We start from the raw sequence: 25,214 nt of genomic DNA, 5'->3' as shown, positions 1-25,214 counted from the left end.
CATGCACACATATGCACATATAAATATGCATATATATATGCATTTATATATATGTAACACCACAGATACCAGCAGGCAGCGCGAGCTGTTGTTAATGCCCACTTGGAAAGACGAGGATTTAAATCAGGTGTTCTTTTGCTCGGCGTTGAATTTCCAGCACAGCCTTCGAAAAAGTGCGAGTGAAGCACGAAACGCGTCAGGCCACAGAACTTGGATGATCTGTGCTTTTAACTTTGATGCTAACCTGCAACAATAAAACGCTGAAAATACCTACCAGTGTGATGGCTTTGTTCGAGGGGACACCCTTGTTGATTTGAGATTATTTACGGCCTGTCCTGCCGTGAAGGGAACCCTGCCGCGGTGAAGCGGGCCAGTGCTGCATGTTTGGGCAGGCATCAGTTTTCTGGACTGGAGGTGCGTGTTTGTGGGGTCACTGTGCACAAAGAACAAAGGGACTTTTCAGCCCACCCACTGAGGTGTCAAGATTTGGGACAATAATTTAACGCTGAGCAGCTCACTGCAGTTTAATCAGTAACACCACAGATACCAGCAGGCAGCGCGAGCTGTTGTTAACGCCCACTTGGGAAGACGAGGATTTAAATCAGGTGTTCTTTTGCTCGGCGTTGAATTTCCAGCACAGCCTTCGAAAAAGTGCGAGTGAAGCACGAAACGCGTCAGGCCACAGAACTTGGATGATCTGTCCTTTTTACTTTGATTCTAACCTGCAACAATAAAACGCTGAAAATACCTACCAGTGTGATGGCTTCGTTCGAGGGGACACCCTTGTTGATTTGAGATATATATATATATATATATATATATATATATATATATATATATATATATATATATATATATATATATTCTGATGAATCCAGAAAGACTACGAGCCCACACACCGATCCAAGCAGGTAAGGTTTATTTTCCTGACAGCAGAGGATGACGCGTTTCGACTACAGCCGTAGTCTTGGTCACATGACCCACGCCTCCATTTTTTAACATTTATTTACACAGTGCAGTGACATCATCATGGAAATGAAAGAAAGACGTGCATTTCCATGTTTTAAACAATGTTAATACTTCACATTGTAATTATAAAATAAATCATAAGGTGAAGTGGTGCAGTGCATTTTAATACATTTGACATCGGTTTGTACCTATAATAGGTTAGTTCCCACGTGTTGTTCATAACTGAGACATATAGTATGTTTTGTTTCCCAAATGTCATGTCGTTCAATGATGTACCATATGGATCATGTTAAGTCCAAGACTATATCCTATGAACATTCCGTCATGGATGTGTGGTATTATATTCTATGTGATCCCTATTGTAGTTATTGTTCAGTTGCGTGAAGGTTTAGTACCTTAGTGCTAATAAACAGTGACTAGAGTCTTGGCCGAAGACCATCGGTGACTTAGGTGCTCATACTCGTACCTCAGGTGTGATTCAGTCCTCACGTTCCTATAACAAGAAGCACATCATTGGATATAATTAAAAATCATTTTAGTATTGCAATTTATCATACATGTATAGATTTAAATCTCATACAGACATAACTCATCATTATCTGACATATCAACAACAATATTAACGAATAAATGGGTAAAATTGAGAGCCAATGTATTTCAATAATGTGATAAGGTGAAGGAAGGGGGTGGAGGGTGGAATTGGTGGGATAGATATGCGAAAGGTTATTGTGAGGATGTCTGCTAGGCCTGCCATACGTAGGCTGGTGTATGAAACCTAGGATTGGGTGTGAAATTAATTTACATGCGACTATACATTTCTTCGTCCTGGTTCAGGCCACATGGGAACTTGGTACCCGCCAGAAGGATCATGCGGGACTCTCATTTACGAAGGACTGCGATACGGTTGCCACCTCTAGGGTTGGGATTTATTGTGTCTAATCCAAAGAATTTGGCCCTTGTCCAATCGCTATTGTGTTCCTTTGCAAAATGTCTTGCTGTACTTAAACTAAGGTTGGCATTGGTTATTGCACGCCAGTGTTCTATGATGCGCTTTTTTACCACAAAGGTGGTAGAGCCAATGTACCACAGTCCACAGGGGCAGACAATTGCATAAACCACATACTCTGTGTTGCATGCTATAATTTGTGGTATCTTCCATTTTGTCTGAGTTCTTTCTAAGATGGTCTCTGCAATGTTGGTGCTGTGTTTGAGTTTGCCCTTGGTGTTAAGGTCCGTGGGCTCCCAGACATTCAGGAGACATCTCTTGGCTTCGAGTCGAATTTCCACTCCCCAGGCTGTGCTCATAAATTTGTGTACTTTTGTCTAGTAGTTTTGGATTAATGCACACTCCCAGATAATGTGCAGAAAGGAGCCTTCCAAGCCACATTGCCTTTTACACAGCCCTTCATCACTCCTGCCCATCAACACCAGCCTAGGGCCAGGGGTGTAAAATCTTTAATTGGATCAGCCTCAATTTGGCTGGGATAGTGATCTCCCTTGGAGAGGAAAGTGCCTCCTGCCATTCCTCGTCGTCCAACTCCAGGCCACCCCGCCCCTATTTCTCCCTCAATGATATTAGGGGATCTGGAGTGTTGTGTATTAGCTTGTATGTAAAGGAGATAGCTTTGTCTGGCCAGTATCCATCCAGCAGTCTATCTTCTAAGGGAGAAGACTCCGGAAAGGAGGACCCCGCCGGGATGTTAGATTGGAGGGCGTGTCTGACTTTTGCACATTACTAAAATATTCAGAATCTGCTAGCTCATACATCTGTTGGAGTAAAGCGAATGAGACCACCCCGTTTGCTCCCCATAGATCCCCAATTCGGGAGAGCCCAATTAGGTCCCACTTGTCAAACCCCTTGGTTCGCGCCAGTGTACCCAGGCATTCGGAGTCCCACCGTAGAGTGGCGAGCGTGAGCTTTTTGGCCCATCCTAAGCTACGATTTCCAGTGTGGCAGAGTTGGACTGAACGTTGTGTGGGCCCTGTCAGTAAATATTTGTTGGGCCTGGATTAGAGTGTCCTAATGAAGTCGCCACCTGGGAGTACCCATTTGTCCATCCTGTAACCTGGGTCGCCCCCACTGCGGCAGGTGCATTGGTTGATGGCTGAAAGATGTGCCGCCCAGTAGTATTTTTTTTTTTGTTGTACATTTTTTATTTTGCATAGAACAAAAGGAAACACAGGAAGGAGCACTGAGGTGCCGCATATTTCCCCACGCAGGGGGATCGATTCAAAGCAAAATGATGGCGTTGTCACACCGCAGAGACAAGTCTAGTCCGACAGCACAGGATACAATCAAAGAGTAGTAAATCACTAGATCATGCAACCAACCATCGGTGCCAAACAGTGCAGACAAATTAAGTTCCAAAGCAATCAGGCCCAGGAACCTGCGTAGCCAAGTCAGATGTACCTACTGACAATGTCGTGCACCTCAGTAGCCCAAAAGGAAAAAAAAGGGGGAAAATAGAACTCCCATTCCCCCCTCCCAACTGCCCCCCCATGGTGGTGACACACACAGAACACATTCATTCATAAGTCCGCACTAAACTTGGAAGAGATGTAGAGATCTCAAAGATGCTGGGCACACAGCCGATGGTAAGCCCTTAGATAGAAAGGCAACTAAGGGTCCCCATATGTGCGTAAAGTTCTTATAATTACCGAGGAAGATGTCCGCCATTCTTTCCAAGCTCAAGAGCTTCCACAGTCGAGCGTGCCATAGAGAGATTGCTGGTGCCTCCTTCCGCTTCCATGCCGCCGCCAACGTGAGTTTGGCCACCCCCAGGCAAAGCCACAGAATCTTTTTGTCAGCTCGCGTTTGATGTTCAAGGCCAGGATCACGCAGGCCCAACAGTACAGAGGCTATAGAGTCCTCTATAGGATATCGGAGGATATCCTTGACATGTGAGAGGATTTCCTCCCAATAGGGCCGGATCACTGGGCAGTCCCACCAGATATGGCGGAAGTCCCCTAGGAGTCCACATCCCCTCCAGCATTTATCGGAAGTCGCTGGATATATGCGGTGGAGCCTGGTTGGGCATAGATACCATTGCGTGAGAGTCTTCAAATGTGCTTCCCTCAGATGGAGCGAGTGATTAAATTGGGTCATATCCCGCCAAAGTGCCGACCATTCATTATCGGTGACATCTCTTCCCACCATCTCCTCCCACTGTTCCATATAGCGTTGCCTAGGCGCCATTTCAGATTTAAGCAACAATTGATAAAGGAAGGAGATAACGCCCTTCATGGTAGACGTCCGCAGTAAAAAAGCTTCGAACGGCGTGGGAGGTCTCGTGGCTGCCTCCAGTATCCCCGGAGATGTGGCCCAGTGCAACAACTGTACGTGCCGATACCGATCGGATTGCGGTACCTGATCGTCCCGCACACAGTTAGCAAAAGTAAGGGGGTCTGGCCCATGAAACAGGTGGGTCAATGCCCTACAGCCACCCTCCCTCCAGGCGTCAAAAGCCCCCTCTCTAAGCGCTAGTGGAAAGGCCGGATTGAAATGTAAGGGTGTAAACGGAGAGGGGAATGTTGTCCACCGCTCATCCGCGGCCAAGGTATCCCAGACCTTCAATGTGGTACCTGTGGGGGTACTGATATAAGCGTTCAAGGGACGGTCCCTCTTCGGCTTCCAGGCCAGGCCCGATATCGACCGGCCAGCCACACTCCGGTCCATGTGCAGCCAATGTTTTTCTGACAGTTGCTGCGACCATTCCACCAGAACCCTCAATTAGGCCGCCTTGTAGTAAAGTTGGAAATCCGGAAGCCCCACTCCGCCCTCCAATCTAGGCCGGCGTAGAACTGCAAAGGATAGGCGATCTCGGCCCCCCTGCCAAATAAATCGCAGTATGTGTGTCTTGAGTTGCCGAAAGTAATTGCTGTCTAAGGGAATGGGCAAAGCCTGGAATAAATACAGATATTTAGGAAGAAGAACCATCTTAATTGCATGTATCCTTCCCAACCATGACAGGAATTTGGGCTTCCATCTCTCCAATTCAGCTCGGGTCTTTGCTAGAAGGGGTGGGAAGTTGGCCGAGAATAATTTGCCTACCGTCGGGGTCAAGTGGACTCCCAGGTAAACAATTGAACCAGTGGCCCAGGCTAGAGGTGTCAGTGTCCGTACTTGGTCCATTTCCGCCTTCGAGAGAGTCAACTTCAAAATGTATGACTTGCTATAGTTCACCTTGAAGCCCGCCACTTCTTCATATTCTAGCAGGAGCTCCCTAACACAGGGCAATGAATGTTCCGGGTCCGCTACAGAAAATAAGATGTCGTCCGCGAATAGCGTGATCTTATGTTGCTCTCCTGTGAACGGTAAGCCTCGCACCCCCTCATGTTCTCTCACCGCCATCGCTAGAGGTTTAATGCTGAGCGCGAACAGCAAGGGAGAGAGGGGGCAGCCCTGCCTGGTGCCCCTCGAGTGCGGGAAAAATGCTGACATCTGGCCATTCACCACCACTCTCGATCTGGGACTGCAGAAATTCGCCCTCACCATGGTGATAAAGTTTCCCGAGAATCCAAAGGCCGATAGCGTGTTAAACAGGAAGCCCCAGTCCACCCGGTCGAAGGCCTTTTCCGCGTCCAGACCCACAAGTACTGCCGGGATGCGGAACCTGTCCGCCTTTGCAATTAAATGAACCACTCTGCGAGTGTTATCGTGGGTCTGGCGCCCTTTTAAAACCGGATTGATCAGGGTGTATGATCGCCGGCATCAAATCTTGTAATCGGCGCGCCAGGATTGCTGAATACAATTTAGCGTCTATATTGAGTAGTGCTATGGGGCGGAAAGATGCACAGTGCGCGAGATCCTTCCCCGGTTTCGGCAGGACCGTGATCACCGCCTCCGCCAGAGACCCCGCAGAAGACCCGGACATTGCCATATCGTTAAAAAGAGACACTAAGGAAGTCACATATCTCAGCAGCGTACGATTTATAGAAAACAGCGGTATAACCATCCGGCCCCGGTGCCTTGTGTAACTTCAAGTTTTTAATGGCCTCAAGGACCTCCTCCCTAGAGATTGGCGCCTCCAGCAACTCAGTCCACTCTTTAGATATCTGGGGTAGGGGTAGGCGTCGCAAATACTCCTTTTGGGCCTCCGCTCCTAGTCTATCCCCCGTGTAAAGGTCAGCATAATAGCGGCCAAAAATATCGGCCTTCGTTTTGTCCCGATGCTGCAGTACACCCGCTGCATCTCTAATACCTCCTATATATTCTCACTCCCTCCTATCGCGTAATTGACGCGCCAGATGCCTGCCCACCTTGTTCCCACAGGAATAGGATTGTTGCCCCAGTCTCAAGAGCGTGAGTTCAGCCCTGTTGGTGTAGTGAGCCCTCAACTTCCCCCTCACCGCAGTCAATGGACGGAGGGTCACTCTCGAGGGATTGAGCTTGTGGGCCTGTTCGGGGTCGACCACCTCAGCCTCTAGGGCCTTGCGGTCCTTCCGTCGTATTCTATTGAGTTGCGCATTAAGACCCAGACACGTGCCCCTGTTGAGGCCTTAAAGGCGTCCCACGTGTTCGAGAACGATGTGTCCGACGGGGGATTAAGCTCAAAGAATTCCTTAATGGAAAGCCGCAAAGCTTTATTGGAGGTATCGTCCCTGATCACCGATGCCGGGAAGTACCACTTCTGCTGTCCTGCACCGGACGACGACCAATGGAGGCTAAGCACCAGCAAGCTATGATCCGAAACGGATATTGGAAGGATGGCGGCATCCACGACATCTCCGCGCAGTGATTGGCCGAAAAAAATGTGATCTGAACGGGAGTAGGAGTGGTGTACATGGGAGAAAAATGTGTAGTCCTTTGAGGTAGGATGAAAAAATCGCCACCCATCAATCAGCCCCAGCTCCTCCACCGCCTGCTGCTGCGTGCCCGCCCTGTGACCCCCCGAGCTGTCCATCTCCTTATCCCACACCAAATTAAAATTCCCCAATAGAAACAGGTTCCCCTCTGCAAAATCCCCAATTTTTTGCAACAAGCTTTGTAAATATTTATTTTGACCAGAGTTGGGAAGATATACTACAACAAAGGTGCACAGCCACCCCTGAACAAGCCCCTTTACCATCAACCATCGGCCATCCTTATCATTGCGCACCTCTACAGGTTGGAAATGGAGTGCAGTGCGGAAAAGGAGGGCCACCCCTCTATGTTTCGTGGCAGCAGAGGATCTATGTATAATGGGATATGCCCTGTGCCGCAGGTGCAACTCATCCTTCCGTGCCGAATGAGTTTCTTATAACTCCACAATGTCCAGCTGGTGATCAACCGCATACTTCCAAACCTTCTGCCTCTTTTGCGGTGAGTTCATACCCTTGACATTCCAAGTCCCTATGCTAACCGGCATAATACAACAGAACCCCGGGACTCTCAGCAGCCCTCTCACGAGTTACCTCCCCCGTTCTCGGGAGCCCTCCAGTCGGAGGTAACATCAGTGGGCCAACCATGTCTCCCCCTATGTATCCCCCAGCCCTCCACCAGCCTGCAACAGTCTTGACAGCAACTCCCCCCAGACCACACCCACCAGGAGCATTTACACACAACATCATCCAACCATTCAACAGACCCCCCTCGTCACCACCACGGAGCCTCCCCACATCCTTTACCCCAAACCCCCCAACTCCCGACCCCCCATGTAAAGGAAGATACAACAGGAAGAAAAAACTCGAAACATTAAAATTGAAGATAATACTCATCAGTTCCAGTTGTCCAAAGTTCTTGAAGGACCTTCCAGACTGGAAGTGGGGTAGGGGGACCAACTTCGTGACCCCCACACCACGGTCCGGGGTGTCTCCTCCAAAAGTACATTCATACCCCAAGACCGAAGGGTCGACACCCCTCCAGCGCCGATCCGCCTTTAGGTCAGGTGTCACGCCGCTCCGGAGCTTTGTTGGGAATCCGCCAAGGTTGCTGAGGCCACCGAAGCTACCGCAGTACCCCTTTCCTGCAAGCTAGTATTGCGATCCGGTCGCCGCCGGTCCGGGGATGCACCTACTCTGTGCCAGGATGAGGAGCGATTGCGTCTCCGAGATGGGGATGTGCTCGCTCCCCGGGAAGGCGTGACGTCGTTCAAGCCCAAGAGGTCCTTCTCCACCTGTAGAGAGCGAATCTGTGCCAGCCGATTCTGCCATCGGAAGATGATCCGGAAGGGGTAACCCCAGGAGTAGGCGATGTTGCGGTCCCGCAGGAAGGAAGTCACTGGACGAAACTCCCTTTTCTTCTGTAGCATAGAGGCTGCTAAGTCCTGATAAAGCTGAGGGCGGTGGTCCCTGAATTGCAGTGATGTGATGGACCTGGCTTTACGGAGGATACGTTCTTTCACTTGGAAATCATGCACACAGACGAGGATGTTAGGAGGGGGCCCCCCTTCTCGCCTGGGCAACCCCACTCTATGTACTCTGTCCATCTTAATTTCTCGCACATCCTCCTCGTCCAAAATCTGCAAAAACAACTCCTGAACGTAGCCACGCAGGTCGCCCGCTTCACCATCCCACGGCACTGCTCTGATGCGGATGTTGTTCCTTCGGGACCGGTTTTCCAAATCCTCTGCGTGGGTCTGTAAATCCAAATTCTGTTCTGTGAGACGGATGACATCTTGCTGCAGCAGGTGCACATCATTAGCTACACTCAAATCATGGTCCTCCAGGGTCGCCACCCTCTCGCCAATTCCACCCACATCTCTCCGTACTTCCCGGAGGTCGGACGCCAATTGCGCGCGAAGCTCAGAAATATCTTCCTTGATGGAGGCAAAAAGCTCAGACATAAAAGCCTTGGTTACAGGGGCCTCATTGTCCGATTGCTTCGACGAGCCACTGGCCCCAGGGGATGCTGGTTGCTGTGAGGACTTAGATGCTCCATCCTTCCCTGTACGCCCCTTGCGCAGCGTATTGGACATCGTGGCGGGCAGCACTCAGTCCGGGTGTTTTTCCCTCCTCAAACACTCAAGGCCAGGAAGCTGTGGGAACACTGGGTCCGCAGATAGGGCAACGTCCCCCACTGAGCAAACTAACTCCTCCTCACTATCCAGGAGCCCCACAAAGCTTCCCCGGTCGCCGAGTCTCCAGGTGGCAGATCTTTAGCGAGTATTCCGCACCAAGGGGTCAAGGAGCACCCATCCCCCGATGTCCGTGCCCAGGAAGGTAGAGCATGGAAAGTCAATGAAGCCTCCTCCAACCCAGGCGCAGGCGATAGCCAACCAGTCACACCAGGGTGGGCCAGACAAAATGGCCCGCGACGTTCTCTGCCGGGGTGCGCTCACAGAACAGTCGATGCAAGGGTCCAACGACCACAGCTTACTCCACCTCCGACCCAAAGTCGGGGTCCGCGTTCTCAATGTCCCTTCGTCGCACCCTCCAGGCCGCAATCTGTACTCCGAGGCGTTTCCGGCCCGCTCACGCGGCCCACATAGTAGTGCAGGCGTCCAGCCTACTCGTGCCTTATGCTACCCAATGGCCGGAGCACGCAGCACCACGTTGCTCTGCAGGCTTGGGCCGGGCGGTCAAGTTTACCGCAGCTATCACTCAAGCTGCGTCCACGAAGCGGGCAAATCAGCGCTCGGCCCCGCCCACCCGCCGGGCCCTCCCCGCCGGTACCGGCTCCACACGCCTCCTCCTGTGTCCAGTGCGGGGCCCCCAATAGTCGGTCTGACGCACCCCAGCTGCCCTCGGCGTGCGCAGCCTCCGCTAGCACCCAGGCGTCTCCGGCCGCCCCCTCGGGCGGACACTGCGGTGTTCCTGTGCTCCGTCGCCTCTGGGTCCCCCTCCACGCCTCAGGCCAGCACCACCGATCTCCCCCGGAGTGCTCCGGCGTCCAGATCTGCCTCCTCACCGGTAAGGTGCGCTCCTCCTCTCTCGACCGGCGTAGGGGAGAACGAAGGCGGGCCCTTCCTCCTCAACAGCGGGCGCCGCGATCCCCTGAGCCGGCCTCTGAACCACGCGAGGCCGGGGCTTCTAGGCCTCAAAGCGCAGCTGCTCCTGTGGCCGCCACAAATGCCGCCCCGCTCCACCGACGGCACCGGACCACTCCGCTATGCACCGGTGACCTCCGTCGCACTTTTGGAGCCAGTCCGCTCCCCCAGGACTTAGCTATTAGAAGCTACGTTGGATCGGCGCCAGAGAGGCTCGGAGAAGCGTCCTACTCCGACGCCATCTTGGCCACGCCCCCCCAGTAGTATTTTTTAATATCAGGGAGTGCTATACCTCCGTCTTACCAACCGAGCTTCAGTTTGTGAAGTGATATGCGTGGTTTACCGTCCCACAGTAGGTCTCTTTGGGTGGGTTTGATGTCTTTAAAAAACCTGGGTGGAACTGGGGCTGGAAGTTCTAAAGGGCATATAGGAAATGAGGCAATGCCATCATTTTAAAAAGCGCTGCCTGTGCCAGTAGAGATAGTGGCAGAATCTTCCAGGTAGCAGTGTCTCATTTGAACCTCTGCAGGGGTGGGAGGAGATTCCGTTCGTAGCGAATTTTAGCATCAGTTGTGATGAAAATACCCATATATTTGAATCCGTTGGTTGCTGTCAGGATCAGGCAGTCTCTTGGCAGGAAGGAGGGGGTCTCCATGCAAGACATATAACAGCGACTTGCTCGAGTTAATTCTGTAGCCTGAGTTTCTCCCGAAATGTGTGAAAATATCCAGGACCACCCTCATTGACTTCCGAGGGGAGGCAAGATATAGAAGGATGTTTTCTGAATATAGTGAAATTCAATCCTCCCACCCCTCAGCGCACTTAAGTCCCCTGATGGAAGGATCCCTCCGTATCCAGGCCAGGCCACTAGTGGTTCGAGGGACAGGGCAAAGAGGGGCGAGAGGGGGCATCCCTGCCTCGTCCCCCTGCCGAGAGTGAACTCGTCTGAAATGTTATTGTTTACTACCACTTGGGCCCATGGTTCTGTGTAAAGGTGCCGCACCCATCCGATAAAATTGGGGATGAAACCCAAGTTTTTAAGGACCGCCATCAGATATGCCCATTCTAGAGTGTCGAAAGCTATTGTTTCATCTAGCAAGACCATTATTGCGACTTCCTGGATGGTGGCCTGACGCCCCAGTACTCCATGAAGTCTTCGCAAATTGAGTGCAGTATTTCGGTGTGGTATAAAGCCCGATTGGTCGGGATGAACCAGTTTGTCTATTACCTGCCTTAGCTGGTTCGCCAGTAGCTTAGCGAGGATTTTGGGTACACCATTTAATAGGGAAATAGGTCTATAAGAAGTACACTCATCTTTCGGTTTCCCTGCCTTAGGTATGGCCACCAGCTTGGCTATACGTTGATCTCGCGGGAAAATGCCCAGTTCTTTACAGTCTTCAAACATATTCTTAAGGAAAGGGGCCAGTTTGTCGGGCTTGAGTTCATAAAGTTCAATGGGCAGACCGTTTCGGCCCAAGGCTTTCCCCGGCCGGAGATCTCTAATCGCCGTAGCCGGTTTGTCATTGGTAAGTGCATTCTATAATGCCTCCCTATCTGAGTTCAGCGAGGATGGGCAATTGGATGTCTGCAAATAGTGCGGAGGAATCCTCCTCCGGTAGTTCCGAACTCCTATACACTTGTTTGAAGTGGGTAGCAAATTCAAGCACTATGTTATGGGGTTCCGTTAATATAATACCAGAACTACTCTTGAGCTCTGGTACCAGCCTTTTCGCCCTTTCTTTTTTGTCCAGCCAAGCCATCAGCTTGCCTGCTTTGTCTCCTTGGTCGTTTAGGGGTCCATCCCTGTCCCTTGCGACGATTTTGGCAGCGTCAGTTGCCACTGCTTTGTATTCAGCCACCTTAAGTTGCAATTTATGAAGAGCAGCCTGTTTCTCTCTGTCTTTTGCTGCCTCCTTGAGGCGAAGGAGGTCATTTTCAACAGAAGTCATCAGTTTATCTTTTTCTTTGCGCAACCCAGCTATAGCCGAGAGGGTGTGGCCCCTAATTACCATTTTAAATGCCTCCCAGAGGGTGGTAGGGGAGTCAACTGTGCCCTCGTTATCTTGTAGTAGTGGGCGAGGGTTCGGGTGAGTGCAGCTTTGATTTCTATGTTGTGGAGATACCAAGGGTTAATGGGTGCTACACAGCCTACCCTTTTTTCCCCAATTGTTAGATGGAACCACAAAGGGGAATGAACAGAAATGCCCCTTGCTAAGTGTCTGATGTCTTGCGTGATCGTGTTTTGTTGTATAGGCATAAGGATATAATCTATCCCGAGAAGAATGTGTATTGTTGGAGACCAACAATACAATGGTGCATTCTCCAAAGGTCCGTGAGGCTGAAGTTTGAGAGCCGGTTGTGCCCTGCGCTGATTTCTCGTGGTGGATGTCGGTTGAGTGAGCACGATATGACTGCGTTGAAGTCCCCACCCAGTACCAGTTGCCCCTCAGGAAGGGAGAGTATGAGCGCCCTAAAATCTTTGTATGATTCGGTTTGGAGACCTGGTGGGAATATAGACTACTAGTAGTGTAAGGGTGTGTCCTTCCCAGTGTTCCGAGACCGCAGCGTAACACCCCAATGAGTCAGTCCGGGTGTGCTTGATGCTGAGAGGGGGAAGGCATGTTTAAGTAGGATGCCCACCCCTCATGAACAGGATGTGAAGCCGGCATATGCCAGATGTATCCCCATCTGTTTAGTGCCTTACCAATTAGGTGTGTCTCTTGAAGTAGGGTGACGTTGGAGAGTGGCGTTTTATGTGTTGGAGAACAATGCTTCATTTTATCTTGTCCTCTAACCAATTGACGTTCCAGCTTAGGATCTTTAGACTCTTTTCCCACTGTGTACTCATTCTGACAAACAATTTTTCGAGCAAATCTTTGAAACATGTAACACTGCCAAGTAAAAAAAATTATCTTTGTGCATGACCAATAATCACCCCCCATCACCCCACCCCAACTTCCAGTTTGCAGTAAAACTGAAGATAGAACCCCCTGACACCAACCCCCCCCCTCCCTGCTACCCTGCTACGTAGGTTTACACCTACCCACATCCCCAACTAGCAGAGGGCCTATCGCCCAGGAACAGATCAAGAGTTACGGGGGAATAAGGGCTAGTACTGACTCCGGCCTGCCCTCACCCTCCAAGGAAAGTGTCAGGTTGAGGACCCCAAAGTCTTGCAGGGCCAGCATCTCAAGACATACCCCGCCCCGCCTTCTCATAGTAAAGTTTTATACATTACAGTTTGCTTGGGCAGAATGGCAGATCCATAAGTCCAACACCACAAAACATAGGTCTGTTCAGTCTCTGTTGGCTGCTAGTGTCTCCGGGCTACTGGACCTCGTTCTCCACGAGTGCTTACTCCGCCTGTCTATGTCATATCTGCCATCCACCGATCCCGGCGAAGGGGCGTGGGTGTCTCTCCAGTTGTCTTCTGCTGTCACTGCTGATCCCTGCATGGTCACCTTATCCAACCAGTCTTGCACCTCTGTTGGAGTCATGAGAAACAATGATTTTCGGTCTGAAATGATTTTGAGCTTTGCAGGGAAAAACATGATGTATTTGATCCCTCTTTCTCTTAGCACCTTCTTGATCCCATCGAAGGAGCACCGTTTTTGTTGGACCTTAATTGTAAAGTCAGGGAAGAAATCGACCATTGCATTTTCATTATGTAGGCCCCCTTGTGTCTGGGCTGCCTGTAGGATTGGGTCGTGGTCCCTGTAGTTGAGGATTTTTGCGATTATAGGCCTGGGTTTAGGCCTGGGAATCGGTGCCCGGTGCACCCTCTCAATCGTGAATAGGGAGGAGTGCCTTTTCGGTTTGAGGTAGTTGAGGATTGAATCTTTGAGGAAGAGGTCCACACTCGGCCATCATAAGCCCTGCGGGACCCCAACCACTCTTATGTTGTTGCAGCGGGCTCTCCCCTCCTGATCCTTGAGTTTCAGAGCCATCTGATGGTGTTGCTGGACTAGCTGCTGAACCCGCTCCTCAAGCTTTTTGGTGGAGGTTTGAAGCTCCAGAACGTTTGTTTCACCTTGACTTTGTCCACAGTTTTATTCATGTGGGCCCTTAACAAGTTCATTTCGATGGATACCTTGTCGATTTTTGTTCCTAGCGTGGCTCCCAGCACCTGGATGGCCGCCAATATTGATGTGAGAGATGGCTAGTTGTCTCCAATCTGGCCACCCTAGGCTCCTTCGTCTGGGGGAGCCTGCTTCGAAACTGCATATTTGTCGAGTTTATTTGTTTGTACCCCTGTGCCACCCTTGGGCTTCATTGTGGGGGCACACACATCTGGCCCACTCACCGGAGGGATGGTTCCGCAGCTGTAGAACACCCCAATGTGGTTCCACAGTGTGGTGGTGTCTTCTCTGCCAATATTTTAATCTGTCCAGGCCGGGTGTTCAATTGCTGATTGTATCAGATGTAGCACCCTTTAGCCGCCGCCCACAATGGTTACGACGAGTGCGTATATGTGGCGGGGGATGGGGCACTCCCCGCAGGTCCCTGGAGGCACCACCATTACTTTTCCGGATGCCGGCTGCCACCACCGCTTGCCAACCACATGTTAGACCTTCCTTCCGCTCTGTCCAATACCCGCCTCCTACGTAGGCACAGCAACCCAGTGTGCCCTGTAAATCTGTTCTGCCTCCGGTGCTGGCGGTGGGCGTACGCCCCAAGGTGGATCTCACGTGCCTCCGGTACACCTTTCAAGGGCTGATTGCCCCTGCTCACAGGGGAGATCAGGGCCCCTCGCCCCCAACCGCCGCAGTTCCTGTGCGCGTCTGTATGGGCTCTTTGTTTGAGTGCTGCCTGTCGAAGTGTGCGTGGCGGAGGGGGAGGGGGCGTGGGGAATTGGAGACTAAAAGGAAGTCTGCTGCCCAGTTCTGCTCACCATTTACAGCTGGGCAGCATAGAGTGTGGTGTAAGGCCGAGCCACGATCCGCCCCCCTGTCCAGAATCCTGCGGTGTGCAGAGCGGACTCTGGGATCTACGAGATTATGAGCTTCCGCTCCCCTACCGCGGCTGCTGAGGCAGACTATGGCGGGCTGCCGGGCGTGGTAGAGGGAGGCAGGGAGCGGAGAAGCAATAAGGCATGCCGGCCTGCTCACCGCGGTCACGATACCGCCTCCATGCTGAGGAACAGTCCCAAGATTTCCTTTTTCAGACCACATTTTTGAGGCGATCAGGTCAGGCGTCGTTCTGCCAACGCTGGGGTTGTTTCGGGGTCACTCCTGCAGGATATGTACCGGATTATAAGTGTTTTAGGGTTCGGCCCCGGTGGAGCTCTCTCTCGTCAGGCGGCCATCTTCGCCAGCGCCACACCATGCCCCTGTGTCATCATTTTTTAAGTCTGATATATTACCAACTCACCAAAATAGCCCCACATTGTTTTTCCCTGGGCAAAAACGTTCTTGTCCTATGTTGGAGGGATGAAATCAAATATGTCTTGAAGAAAGAAAGTGTTAATAATTGTAATCCTGGCCACTTGAGTTATGCAGCAATAGAAGGCCATATTATATTTCAGGACTTTACAAAATAATACAAGAAAAAAATGCAAACCATGAAATATAATGCTACGTAATAAACAGGGGTTCTGCCGAAATTACCCTCCCATACCTGGGCAAGGAGCATCACAGAGATGAAAAAGTAGAATAAGCGGTACTGAGGAATCAATAAAGCATGGACTACTTCAAAACAGGATACAGTTTATTATCCTGTTTTTTACAGTTATTTCTGTTGTCATTAAATGATATAATTTAAGAAGGACAATGTTATGAATCACAAGACAAGGTGGCCAAAATATATACAATAAACAAAAGACAAAAGACCTATAATTGCAATATATACATTATATATACAACAGTGTACCCTATACATAATGCAGCACAATCTGGCACTGTATTTCATCACTTCCTACTACTGTCTGGTCAGAGTTGCACCTCATTGCTACCTACCCAGGTCTTTAGTAGTGTGAAGCTGGACCTTTAATTTTTGCAATGTAGGTGTGATTGGGGACCAGGGGCCAGATGTAGGTAAATGAGATTTACCGATTTTTAATTACCGAATTTTACCGATTCGGTAATTAAAAATCGGTAAATCTGAGGGGTGGATATGTAGGAACATCCAGATGTTCCTTTTACCGAATCGGTAAATATCTGTATTTACCGATTCGGTAAATACCGACATGTAATGCCCCAATCATTCCTATGGGCTTTGAAGCCCATAGGAATGAATGGGGCATTACCGGTCGGTATTTACCGAATCGGTAAATACAGATTCTGACAAGGGTGCAGGGGGTGTCACTTTGACACCCTCTAGCACCCCCAAAAAAGGTTCGGGGGCCATGTGGCAGGCATACCTGCCCTAAGGGCAGGTCTGCCTGTCATATGGCACAGGTGTGCATGCACACATGTGCATGCACACCAGAATCGGTATTTTACCATCAAATAGTATTTGATGGTAAAATACCGATTCTGTAATGCTTGTGGGACTCAGAAGAGTCCCACCTACATATCAATTTTACCGAATCGGAAAAAATACCGATTCGGTATTTTACAGAATCGGTAAATTTACCGATCGGTAAATTTACCGATTCTGTAAAATACAGGGCCCTACATCTCAAATTGCATTTACCGGTCGGTAACGGCCGAATTCGGCCGTTACCGACCGGTAAATGCCTACCTACATCTGGCCCCAAGTTTTTGGTACATGGTGCAGGTTTTGATCCATTTAAGTTAAATTAAATCTGAAAATTATGCATCAGATGGTGGATTATGTGCAAACACATAATTATGAAGACAACGCCACGGAATCGCATATTTCCAATGACCTCGAGTATAATGAGAAGTTGAAATAAACTTGTTTACAGATGAGGACAGGACATTTAGGCAGATAATGAAAAGCTTAAGAGTAGATATTATTTCTGTAGCTCAACAGTAAAACTGAAGTTCATAAAATTATCCCTGAAAATAATGGATACATCATATATCTTCTTTCCTAATTCCCTTACATTTTCTCCTTTTATCGTAGACTCAAAGCATAAATAATACAGCAAATGTGAACGTATGGCTGATACGGACACTTGTAAAATTTCAGTTCACAAAGAAGTAAGTAATTATGATTTATTATTTTACAGGTTATAATGTTGTGGTAAGAATTCCAGCGGGGTCAACAAACATAGACATTCGCCAGCACAGCTACTCTGGAAAGACCGATGATGACAACTACCTTGGTAAGTATTCTCAGCACACAGCATTTCATGTATTTAAATGCCTTAGTTTTACTTTCTGGCTAGAATGTTGCAGACAAATGATTATAGATGCCCCACCCACCACAGTTTGGCATTCCATTCTAACCTCAGATTAAATACTGCACAAGGTAGTTGTTAACTGGCCAAGCTGTACAAGACAATTTAGAGATCGAAAATGCACTTATCATCATAGTCACTTACATATGATTCGAAATTGTTTAAAAAAATGAGTTGAGAAATATATGTAATTTGTTATTACATCTCACTCTCTTATAGTGTTTTTATGTTTAGTCCTGATTAATCTCTTCTGGATCAATGCAATTCTCTAGTCACTTAATACACTATTAACATTTAAACATATGCAATTCTACTTTCTCTTTCTGAGGATGGACCAACTAGATCGCCTATCTTGTTCATAATTATATTGTTATGGAACACATTCTAACTGATTTTATCAGTTTGGTTTGAATTTTTCTTTAAGTCACTCAACTATATCACTTAAATCTAGCGGTCTTTGCTCAAATGCATAACGGCCCTGTAACAAAAACGGCCCCAGGGGCCCAAAACCGGCCCCCAACCATGCGGCCCACTGGGGAATTGCCCAGTGCCCTCAACGGCCAGTCCGGGCCTGCCACTGAAGGGCCCACCGAGCCGTTGTTAGAGGTCTGGTACCTGAATAGCAACTCCAAAATATAGTTTGACCATTATATCATGGTCAAAATATTGAGAGTTCCAAAATATCATGGGGCAAAAGAGTAAAGTTAGGAATATATTTTTTTATATGTTTAGAAATCCTATTTAGGTTTAAAACATACAATATTTGAATATTATAAATACAATTATTTTAGCATAGTTTGAGTATACAGTTTTGATATATTTTATTACTTTTTTACTGTGAGGCTTATTCAGAGTTTTTATTCGACAGTGTTCTGTTTTAAATAATATTCATAATTACATGCTTTTATTTAGCACACCCTACTGCACTTCTGCCCTTTGTAGGTGCTCTAGCACAGTACTCAATTTCCCTTGGAAGGTACCTTGGAACGCCGAGCTGGTCTTGCAAAAAATTCAAGCCTGTGGAACACCACTTTGTTCCACTGCATGAGCATTCAGGTCACCACGCTATCCCTTGGGCTTCTTGTTAATATTCTTGTTAATCCATAACTAATGATATTTATTCATGGTACTACTTTATAGTTAATATGTAAAATAATTGTTTGCAATGTTATACATTTGTTCTGTTATTTTTTCAGTTTGGGGCATTAGTTGGAGTAGTGGGTAATGCCTCTTATATCATTTAAATTAACTAAAACATAAAAAATGAAATAGAGATATTCCGGCTCATTGAGTTGCGTTTATATTCATTTACAATATATAACTGAGTTGTGTATTTTATTTTGGGAACTTAGGTGAGTAGTATATTTTATATTATGCCCAATATTTTACAACATTTTGTAATTTATTAAGAGTATTATTTTGAACTTAAATTGGGTTTCCTATCTTATATATATATATTATATATGTTATCACTGTTTTAAAATTCACAAAAGTTTTTCAAATATGTATTTGGGAAAATATAAAAAATTAGAGCATTGCTTTTAAAATATTATTTTTATTCAATATTATTTATTTTACCCAAAATTAGTATGTTTGATGCTAGAACAAATTGTATCCACATTTATCAATATTTCTGAGATATTTACAGGGGAGGAGTTGTAATAGCAAACGTTCCCCCTAAATATGTACACTTTTCCAATATATGTGGGAATGGAGTTAGAGTGCAAAATCTCACCCCTCTCGAATATATGCATTTTTCCAATATTTTTGGGTCTGAACCTCCCCAAATATATGCACGTTACCCATTGTTTGTGTGATTGGAGTAAGATTAGGAAATCTGAGCACCCTACCTAAATATGTGTGCTTCCCCTAATGTTTGTTGTACTCAAATTAGAATAATACATTTGACCCATAAAATATATGCCCTTTTCCCAACGTTTTTGGGATTTGCCTTAGAAAGATATATTTCACCACGCCAATATATTCAATTTACTCAATTATACTGGAATTAGACTAGTATATCAGATTCCCCCAAATATATGCACGTTCACCAATGTTCGTATTTCTGGAGTTAGGACAGTAAATCATACTCCCCTACCCAGATATATAAATGTTCCCCAATGTTTGTGTTACTGGAGTTAGAATAATATATTTTACCTACCTTTTATGTCATTCAATCACTGTTTATAGAGGTAGAGTTACTTTAATAAGCATAGGTTTAAAAAAATATAAGCTATTTTAAACATTTTAATAGTATTTATATTGAACTAATTCATCTGAGTTGTCCACATGTATGCATTTTCAAAGTGCTTGTAGAACTTAAGGTAATGTATCAGATTAACATGCTTACATTCCTCTCCATTTTAAGAAATAGTTTACAAAAATTATAATGTTGCATTTGACTGAATTTCTTTAAAGAAATGATTACTTATTTTTTACTCAGGATAATGTTATATACTTTTTAAAAAAACTTTTTTTAGGAGAATCAAAGCTTTATTAAGGAGAAAACACACTATACTGATGCACATTATGTTGAAACTGGGTTTATAAAAACAAATCCTGATGAGAAGCCTGGGACACGTTAGATGCTATAATTGTATTCCCACCTGGTTGCTCCTTTCTCCTCCAAAGTTTGGATTATCACCATTCACCGTGCAATAGTTGCTCTTGTCTCCTCCAAAGTTTGGATTATCACCATTCACTGTGCAATAGTTGCTCCTGTCTCCTCCAAAGTTTTTTATTTTTTTTAAAAAAACGTTATTTTCCCATTTCCTCATAGTTTACAACACAGCACGGTTAAGCACTACAATTTTGAAATAGTGATAAAAAGAAACAGTAATGCAATTTAGATGTGCACAAGAACATAGCAGAACAATCTCTCAGGGTATATTGCACAGCAAATTTTTGAATGACCTCTCTCGGCCCAACCAGAACAGATTAACCCCAAGCGGCAACAAAGCACAGGCCACCCAGCGATACAGCAATAAATCACAGTGACCGGATAAATTAAAATGTGTTGTAATTACCCCACTCCCGTGGGGACTATCCCTTCGGGTGGTTGTGTAACAGAGGCGGTACTGGTTTCCAATAAGTACGCTTTGAGCGACTCCCAAATATCTTTCGGACGGGAGGCAAGAGGTTGAGTACTGGCATATAGCTCTCAATCGGATATGCAGTATGTAAGACTATGGAGCCAGTCGCTAACCGTGGGTGAGGCTCTACTACCCCATTTAAGTGCTATCTCCCTCTTTGCAAGCAGAAGGGCAATGGCTGTGAATTTACGGAACTTCTTTAGAAGCCCCCCCATGTATCTCAGCAAAGCAAGCTCCGGCATATGGGCCAATTCTGAGTGAATCATTTGTGATATAGTCTCCACCAAACTTGAGGCAATAGTGCGACCGATTTGAGTAAATACCATGTAGCTTAAATGGGGACATACATACCCTCCACATATATTTGAAATGCATAAGCTTTTGTCTGATATTTAATGAGACTTCCTTGGTTTGTTCACAACAGAAGAACCAGTGAGAATCCTGAATTGGGTGCCCAAGCTCTCGTTCCCATGCCTCCTGTATTTTGATGTCCCTGCTTGGGATTAATGTCATACATGCATTATATAATCATAAAATTAAGTGTTCTCCGCCCGGGCTTGTGTTTAGAAAGGTAAGTGGAGGGAAAGGCTCAGGCTCCAACGGGTACTCCGAAATCTTGGCATGGATCGCCCTTCGTATTCGAGCAAAGACAAATTGATCCATGAATGTGGCTTTGTTAAAAACCATCCCTCCTCAGTACTAGAAAAGACATGTCCGCCCGGGAAAAAATCCCCAAATTTTGTGATGGAATATGCTGCAAGTGTGCGCTGCACTCATTTTTCCTTTGCGGTGGGAAGCCATGGGTTATTCACCACAGAGATCTCCGATGAATATAAATCACCTCCACCTGTCACTTTAGTCAATTTATGTCAGGCCCAGCTAGTGGTGGAGACTCTTTGAATGTAATTTGGATCTCTGGGGAATCCCCTCAGGAACACAGAGCATAGTGGAGCCGGAAGCACCAGATTAGCTTCAGGCCTGGAGTAGGGGATTCTTGCTTCAGGATGATACCAGGAGTGGGCAAAGCTACTCTGAGCAACTAAATAATATACCTGGAAATTAGGGACCCCACAACCCCATCCCTCTCATATGGTAAAGACAAGGTGTCCCTGCTAACTCTGGGTTGTCCACCTCCCCAGACCAATCTGATGAGATGAGATCTCAAAGTGCAAAAAAAAGTGTTGGGGAGGGAGATGGGTATGTTGTGAAACAGGTACAAGGAGGACTGACATCTTCACCAGGGGGATGTATGACATTACAAGGCATACTTTTACCACGAATGCCTTTACAACGCAGTATTTACAACGAAAACCTTTACAACGCATAGTGCTTTGGGGTGCTGGATAGTGAATAGTTTAATTTACTATTCCAACTCCAGTCCCCGTGGACACTAGGGAAGGTGTTGGATAGTAAATTAAACGTATTCCCTATCCTAGAGCACCCCCCAGCGCAATGCGTTGTAATGGTTTTTGTTGTAAATACCGCGTTGTAAAGGCACTGCGTTGTAAAAGTTGCGTCGTAAAGGATGTTTCCCTCACCAGGCCTACACGGCCCGCCAGGTATAGATGGAGCTTCAACCAGCGCACTACTTGCTGTTCCAGGTTAAATACCACGGAGCCATAGATAGCCGGATTATTTGCTCAGTGTCTCTGAGTATCTGCACCCCCAAATACCTGACCGACCCCTCGCACCATGCGAGTGGGAATTCACACTCCCAACATTCAGGGCTCAGTGTGAGCGGGATAATCTCAGATTTTCCCCAATTAATACACAGCCCAGAATATCCGCCAAACCTAACTATCTCTCTGATAAGCAGTTCCAAATTCTCTTGGGGGTGACGGGCATACAGAATAATATCATCTGCATACAGGGAGATCAATAGTGGCCTGTTTTGAACTGGAGACCCCTGTGCAGATGCTGATCCTGGAAATGACTAAATAATGGGTCCATTGCCAATATAAAAAGCAGCCGGGAGAGTGGACAGCCTGCCGGGTGCCACGAGTGAATGTGAACCAAGAGGACAGTGTACCTTTCAGACGAAGCCTAGCGCTGGGCGCAGCATACAGCAATGCCGTGAGATTGATAAATCCCCCAGCTTCTTCATTACAGCAAGAAAAAAGGGCCACTCCAAAGAGTCAAAGGCCTTTTCAGTGTCCAATAGGACCGCAGCCGCTGGGAATTCAGGAGCAATCCGATGTATGACTGCAAACAGCGTATGCAGGATTAATGCAGTTTACCTGTGATTGTCAAAGCCTGACTGAGCCAGAGAAATAATACAGTCCAATTATAGGGACAGTCATAATGCGATCCTCTTGGCTAATATTTTTTAATCAAGATTTAAAAGTGATAACAGACTATACAAGCTGCATAAAGCTGGGTCCTTCCCGGCCTTTTGGAGAAGAATTATTACAGCCTCACATAAAGGAGGGGGAAGTACCTTGCAATGCAGTGCTTCATTATAAACTTCCAATAGATAGAGGGAAAGCAAATCCTTATAGGTTTTATAAAAGACGCCAGTAAAACCATCAAGGCCCGGAGCTGTTGAACCACTGATGGCATCAACAGCGTTGCCAATCTCCTCAACTGAGAAAGGCTCCTCCTGAAACTGCTGCATAAACTTCACAAGCCACACCATTGCAATCTCTGCAAGATAATTATCACGGTCTGCTTCATCATGTGTCACAAGAGTGGTATATAAGGTGGCATAGTAAGCAAAACATTTGTCTCGGATCTCACAGGTGCTGTGTAGGGTGCGACCTGTGGAGGAGCGTATGCAAGTGATGTAGGACCGCCCAACCGACGGGCACATTAGGTGCGCTAATGTACGGCCAGGTCTATCGCCTTCCCCATAATGACTAGGGATGGCAAACTTACTTAAAAAATTACTTTCCCATTCCGCTGCGTCTCTAAATACTGTGATTAGCATCAGGTGGCGGGCGAGCCGGCTGGGATCAGAACTCACAATTTGCTCTTTGTCCAACTCAATTAATTGCTTCTCAATGCGCGCGATCTAGCCACGCAAGTATTTGAGTACTCCAGAGTGCTTAGAAATACATATGCCCCGCATGTAGGCTTTAAATGCCTCCCAGAGAGTGGCCTAAAGCTCACAGAGCCTTTATTAATCTTGAAGTAATCGACTATAGCCTCCCTAATTTCAAATCGAAACACCTCGTCCATCAGGGCATGTCCAGGGAATCTCCTCACCCTATCGGAATCCTTTGGTCTGGGTATACATACGCACAAAACAACTGGGGAATGGTCTGAGTTACTGCTCGGAGATGCTGGGACGTCCGATACCATGAAGCAAATTTGGGGGAGAAAAGCCAGAAATCTAATCTGGTCTGGGTGCCATATTGAGCAGAATAGTGAGTAAACATTGCGCCTCCCGGATTATGCTGGAGCCACACGTACACAAGGCCAATTGATTCACACATGTCTAGCAAGATATGGCGTGCACATGGCTTAGGATCTGGGGATTTAGATGTACTATCACACACCGGATCGAACAGAAGATTAAAGTTATCCCCAAACATAAATAATCTGCCTCCAATTGTAAAAGCTGTGTGTGAAGATCTCTGAAGACCTCGGGTCAATCAACATTAGGCGCATATACACATATGAACTCAAGACTCTCCACCTAAGTATAACGCCCTTTCCTGTCCTGTTGCGCTTTTGTAAAGTGGAAAGGAACCCTTTTATGTATCATGACAGCGGTACCCCGTGAATATGTACTATAACCAGCAAAGTAGCAGTGTGGATCCCCACCCAAGGCGAAAGTGATGGTGAGAGCTCTAGGCAAGTGCGTTTCCTGTATAAAGGCAATATCTACATGATGCCGCTGAAGACAATTCAAGACCTGCCTCCCTTTCTTAACATTGTTAAGCCCCGGACGTTCCAGGTGATTAATGTGAGATCCGAAAATGGTGTTAACCCACCCTGATCAGGCATTCCAATAGTTTGGGTAGTAACTGGGCTTGTGCATTACAATAGAAACGTGCCATGCTGCAGTGAATAAACAATTTGAGAACTATTAACATACCCATGAATCTACCATGTCCCCCCTCCATCCCCCAGCCATCCCCTTGCAACATTACGCAGGGAGTGTCCCCAGTGAAAAAACATGGACCTATATCATGTAAACACCCTCGTATAACTAGCTGAATCAGTACAAGATACATATACATATCACAAAATTGAAACACACACAAAGTGATCAACATGTCAGTCAGCCAATAATAAGAGATTACATGTAACAGTTAGCTGCAGTGTGCCTATAAAGTTTACTAACATCATTCATTGGAAAATAAGTCCCACTGGCTGCCGAGCCACTGTTAGGAGGGGATGTCCTGGATAAGGCCTTATTCTTGTGGCTTCTGCTATTTCCTTTTTAGTCCCTACAAAAGTCCTGAGCCGCTGTGGAAGTATCAAATACACGAGTCCGGCTGTTAAAGTGTACTCGGAGTCGAGCTGGGTACAGCATATCATATCTCAGGCCCCGATTCCCCAGCATGGCCTTTACACCAGCGTACTTCCTCCTGGCGTCCTGAACCATGATAGTGAAATCTGGGTATAAAGCCAGTGCCGAGCCCTGCCAAGTAATGGAGCCCCGCTCTGTCGCCAACCTCAACACAGTATCTCTGTCCCGGAAATTTAGCATTTTAGTCATGATAGGACTAGGTGGGCAGAGCCGGTTAGGACGGGGATCAAGAGAGCGATTGACCCTTTCTATGAGAAAGGTGGAAGTGAAGGCTTCTTTACCATAAATGTCTGTAAGTAGGGACTCCACAAACTGATCCATACGCCCTGTGTTGGATGACTCTAGGACCCCCAGGATGCAGACATTCTTGCGCCTGCGGTGCGCCTCCAAGTCCTCGTTCTTGATTGCCACCTCCATAAGTATGCGGTCTGGATGCTTGGTAGATTGAGCTGCGCCATCTTCCA

At 47.2% G+C, this 25,214-nt stretch overlaps 1 protein-coding gene across 1 annotated transcript in view; it reads left to right on the top strand.

Moving 5' to 3' along the window:
- Positions 1-25,214, top strand: part of ADAMTS20 (ADAM metallopeptidase with thrombospondin type 1 motif 20) — a 1,033,120-nt gene that overhangs the window by 383,962 nt on the left and 623,944 nt on the right. Inside the window, exon 13 of the mRNA XM_086919514.1 lies at positions 17,011-17,106. Within this exon, the coding sequence (XP_086775640.1) occupies positions 17,011-17,106 (96 nt within the window). The remainder of the gene's footprint in view (positions 1-17,010; positions 17,107-25,214) is intronic.

This window comes from Lissotriton vulgaris, chromosome 1_1 (assembly GCF_964263255.1).
Source record: "Lissotriton vulgaris chromosome 1_1, aLisVul1.2, whole genome shotgun sequence".
Lineage (NCBI taxonomy): Eukaryota > Metazoa > Chordata > Amphibia > Caudata > Salamandridae > Lissotriton > Lissotriton vulgaris.
This window is presented reverse-complemented; position numbering and strand designations above follow the sequence as displayed.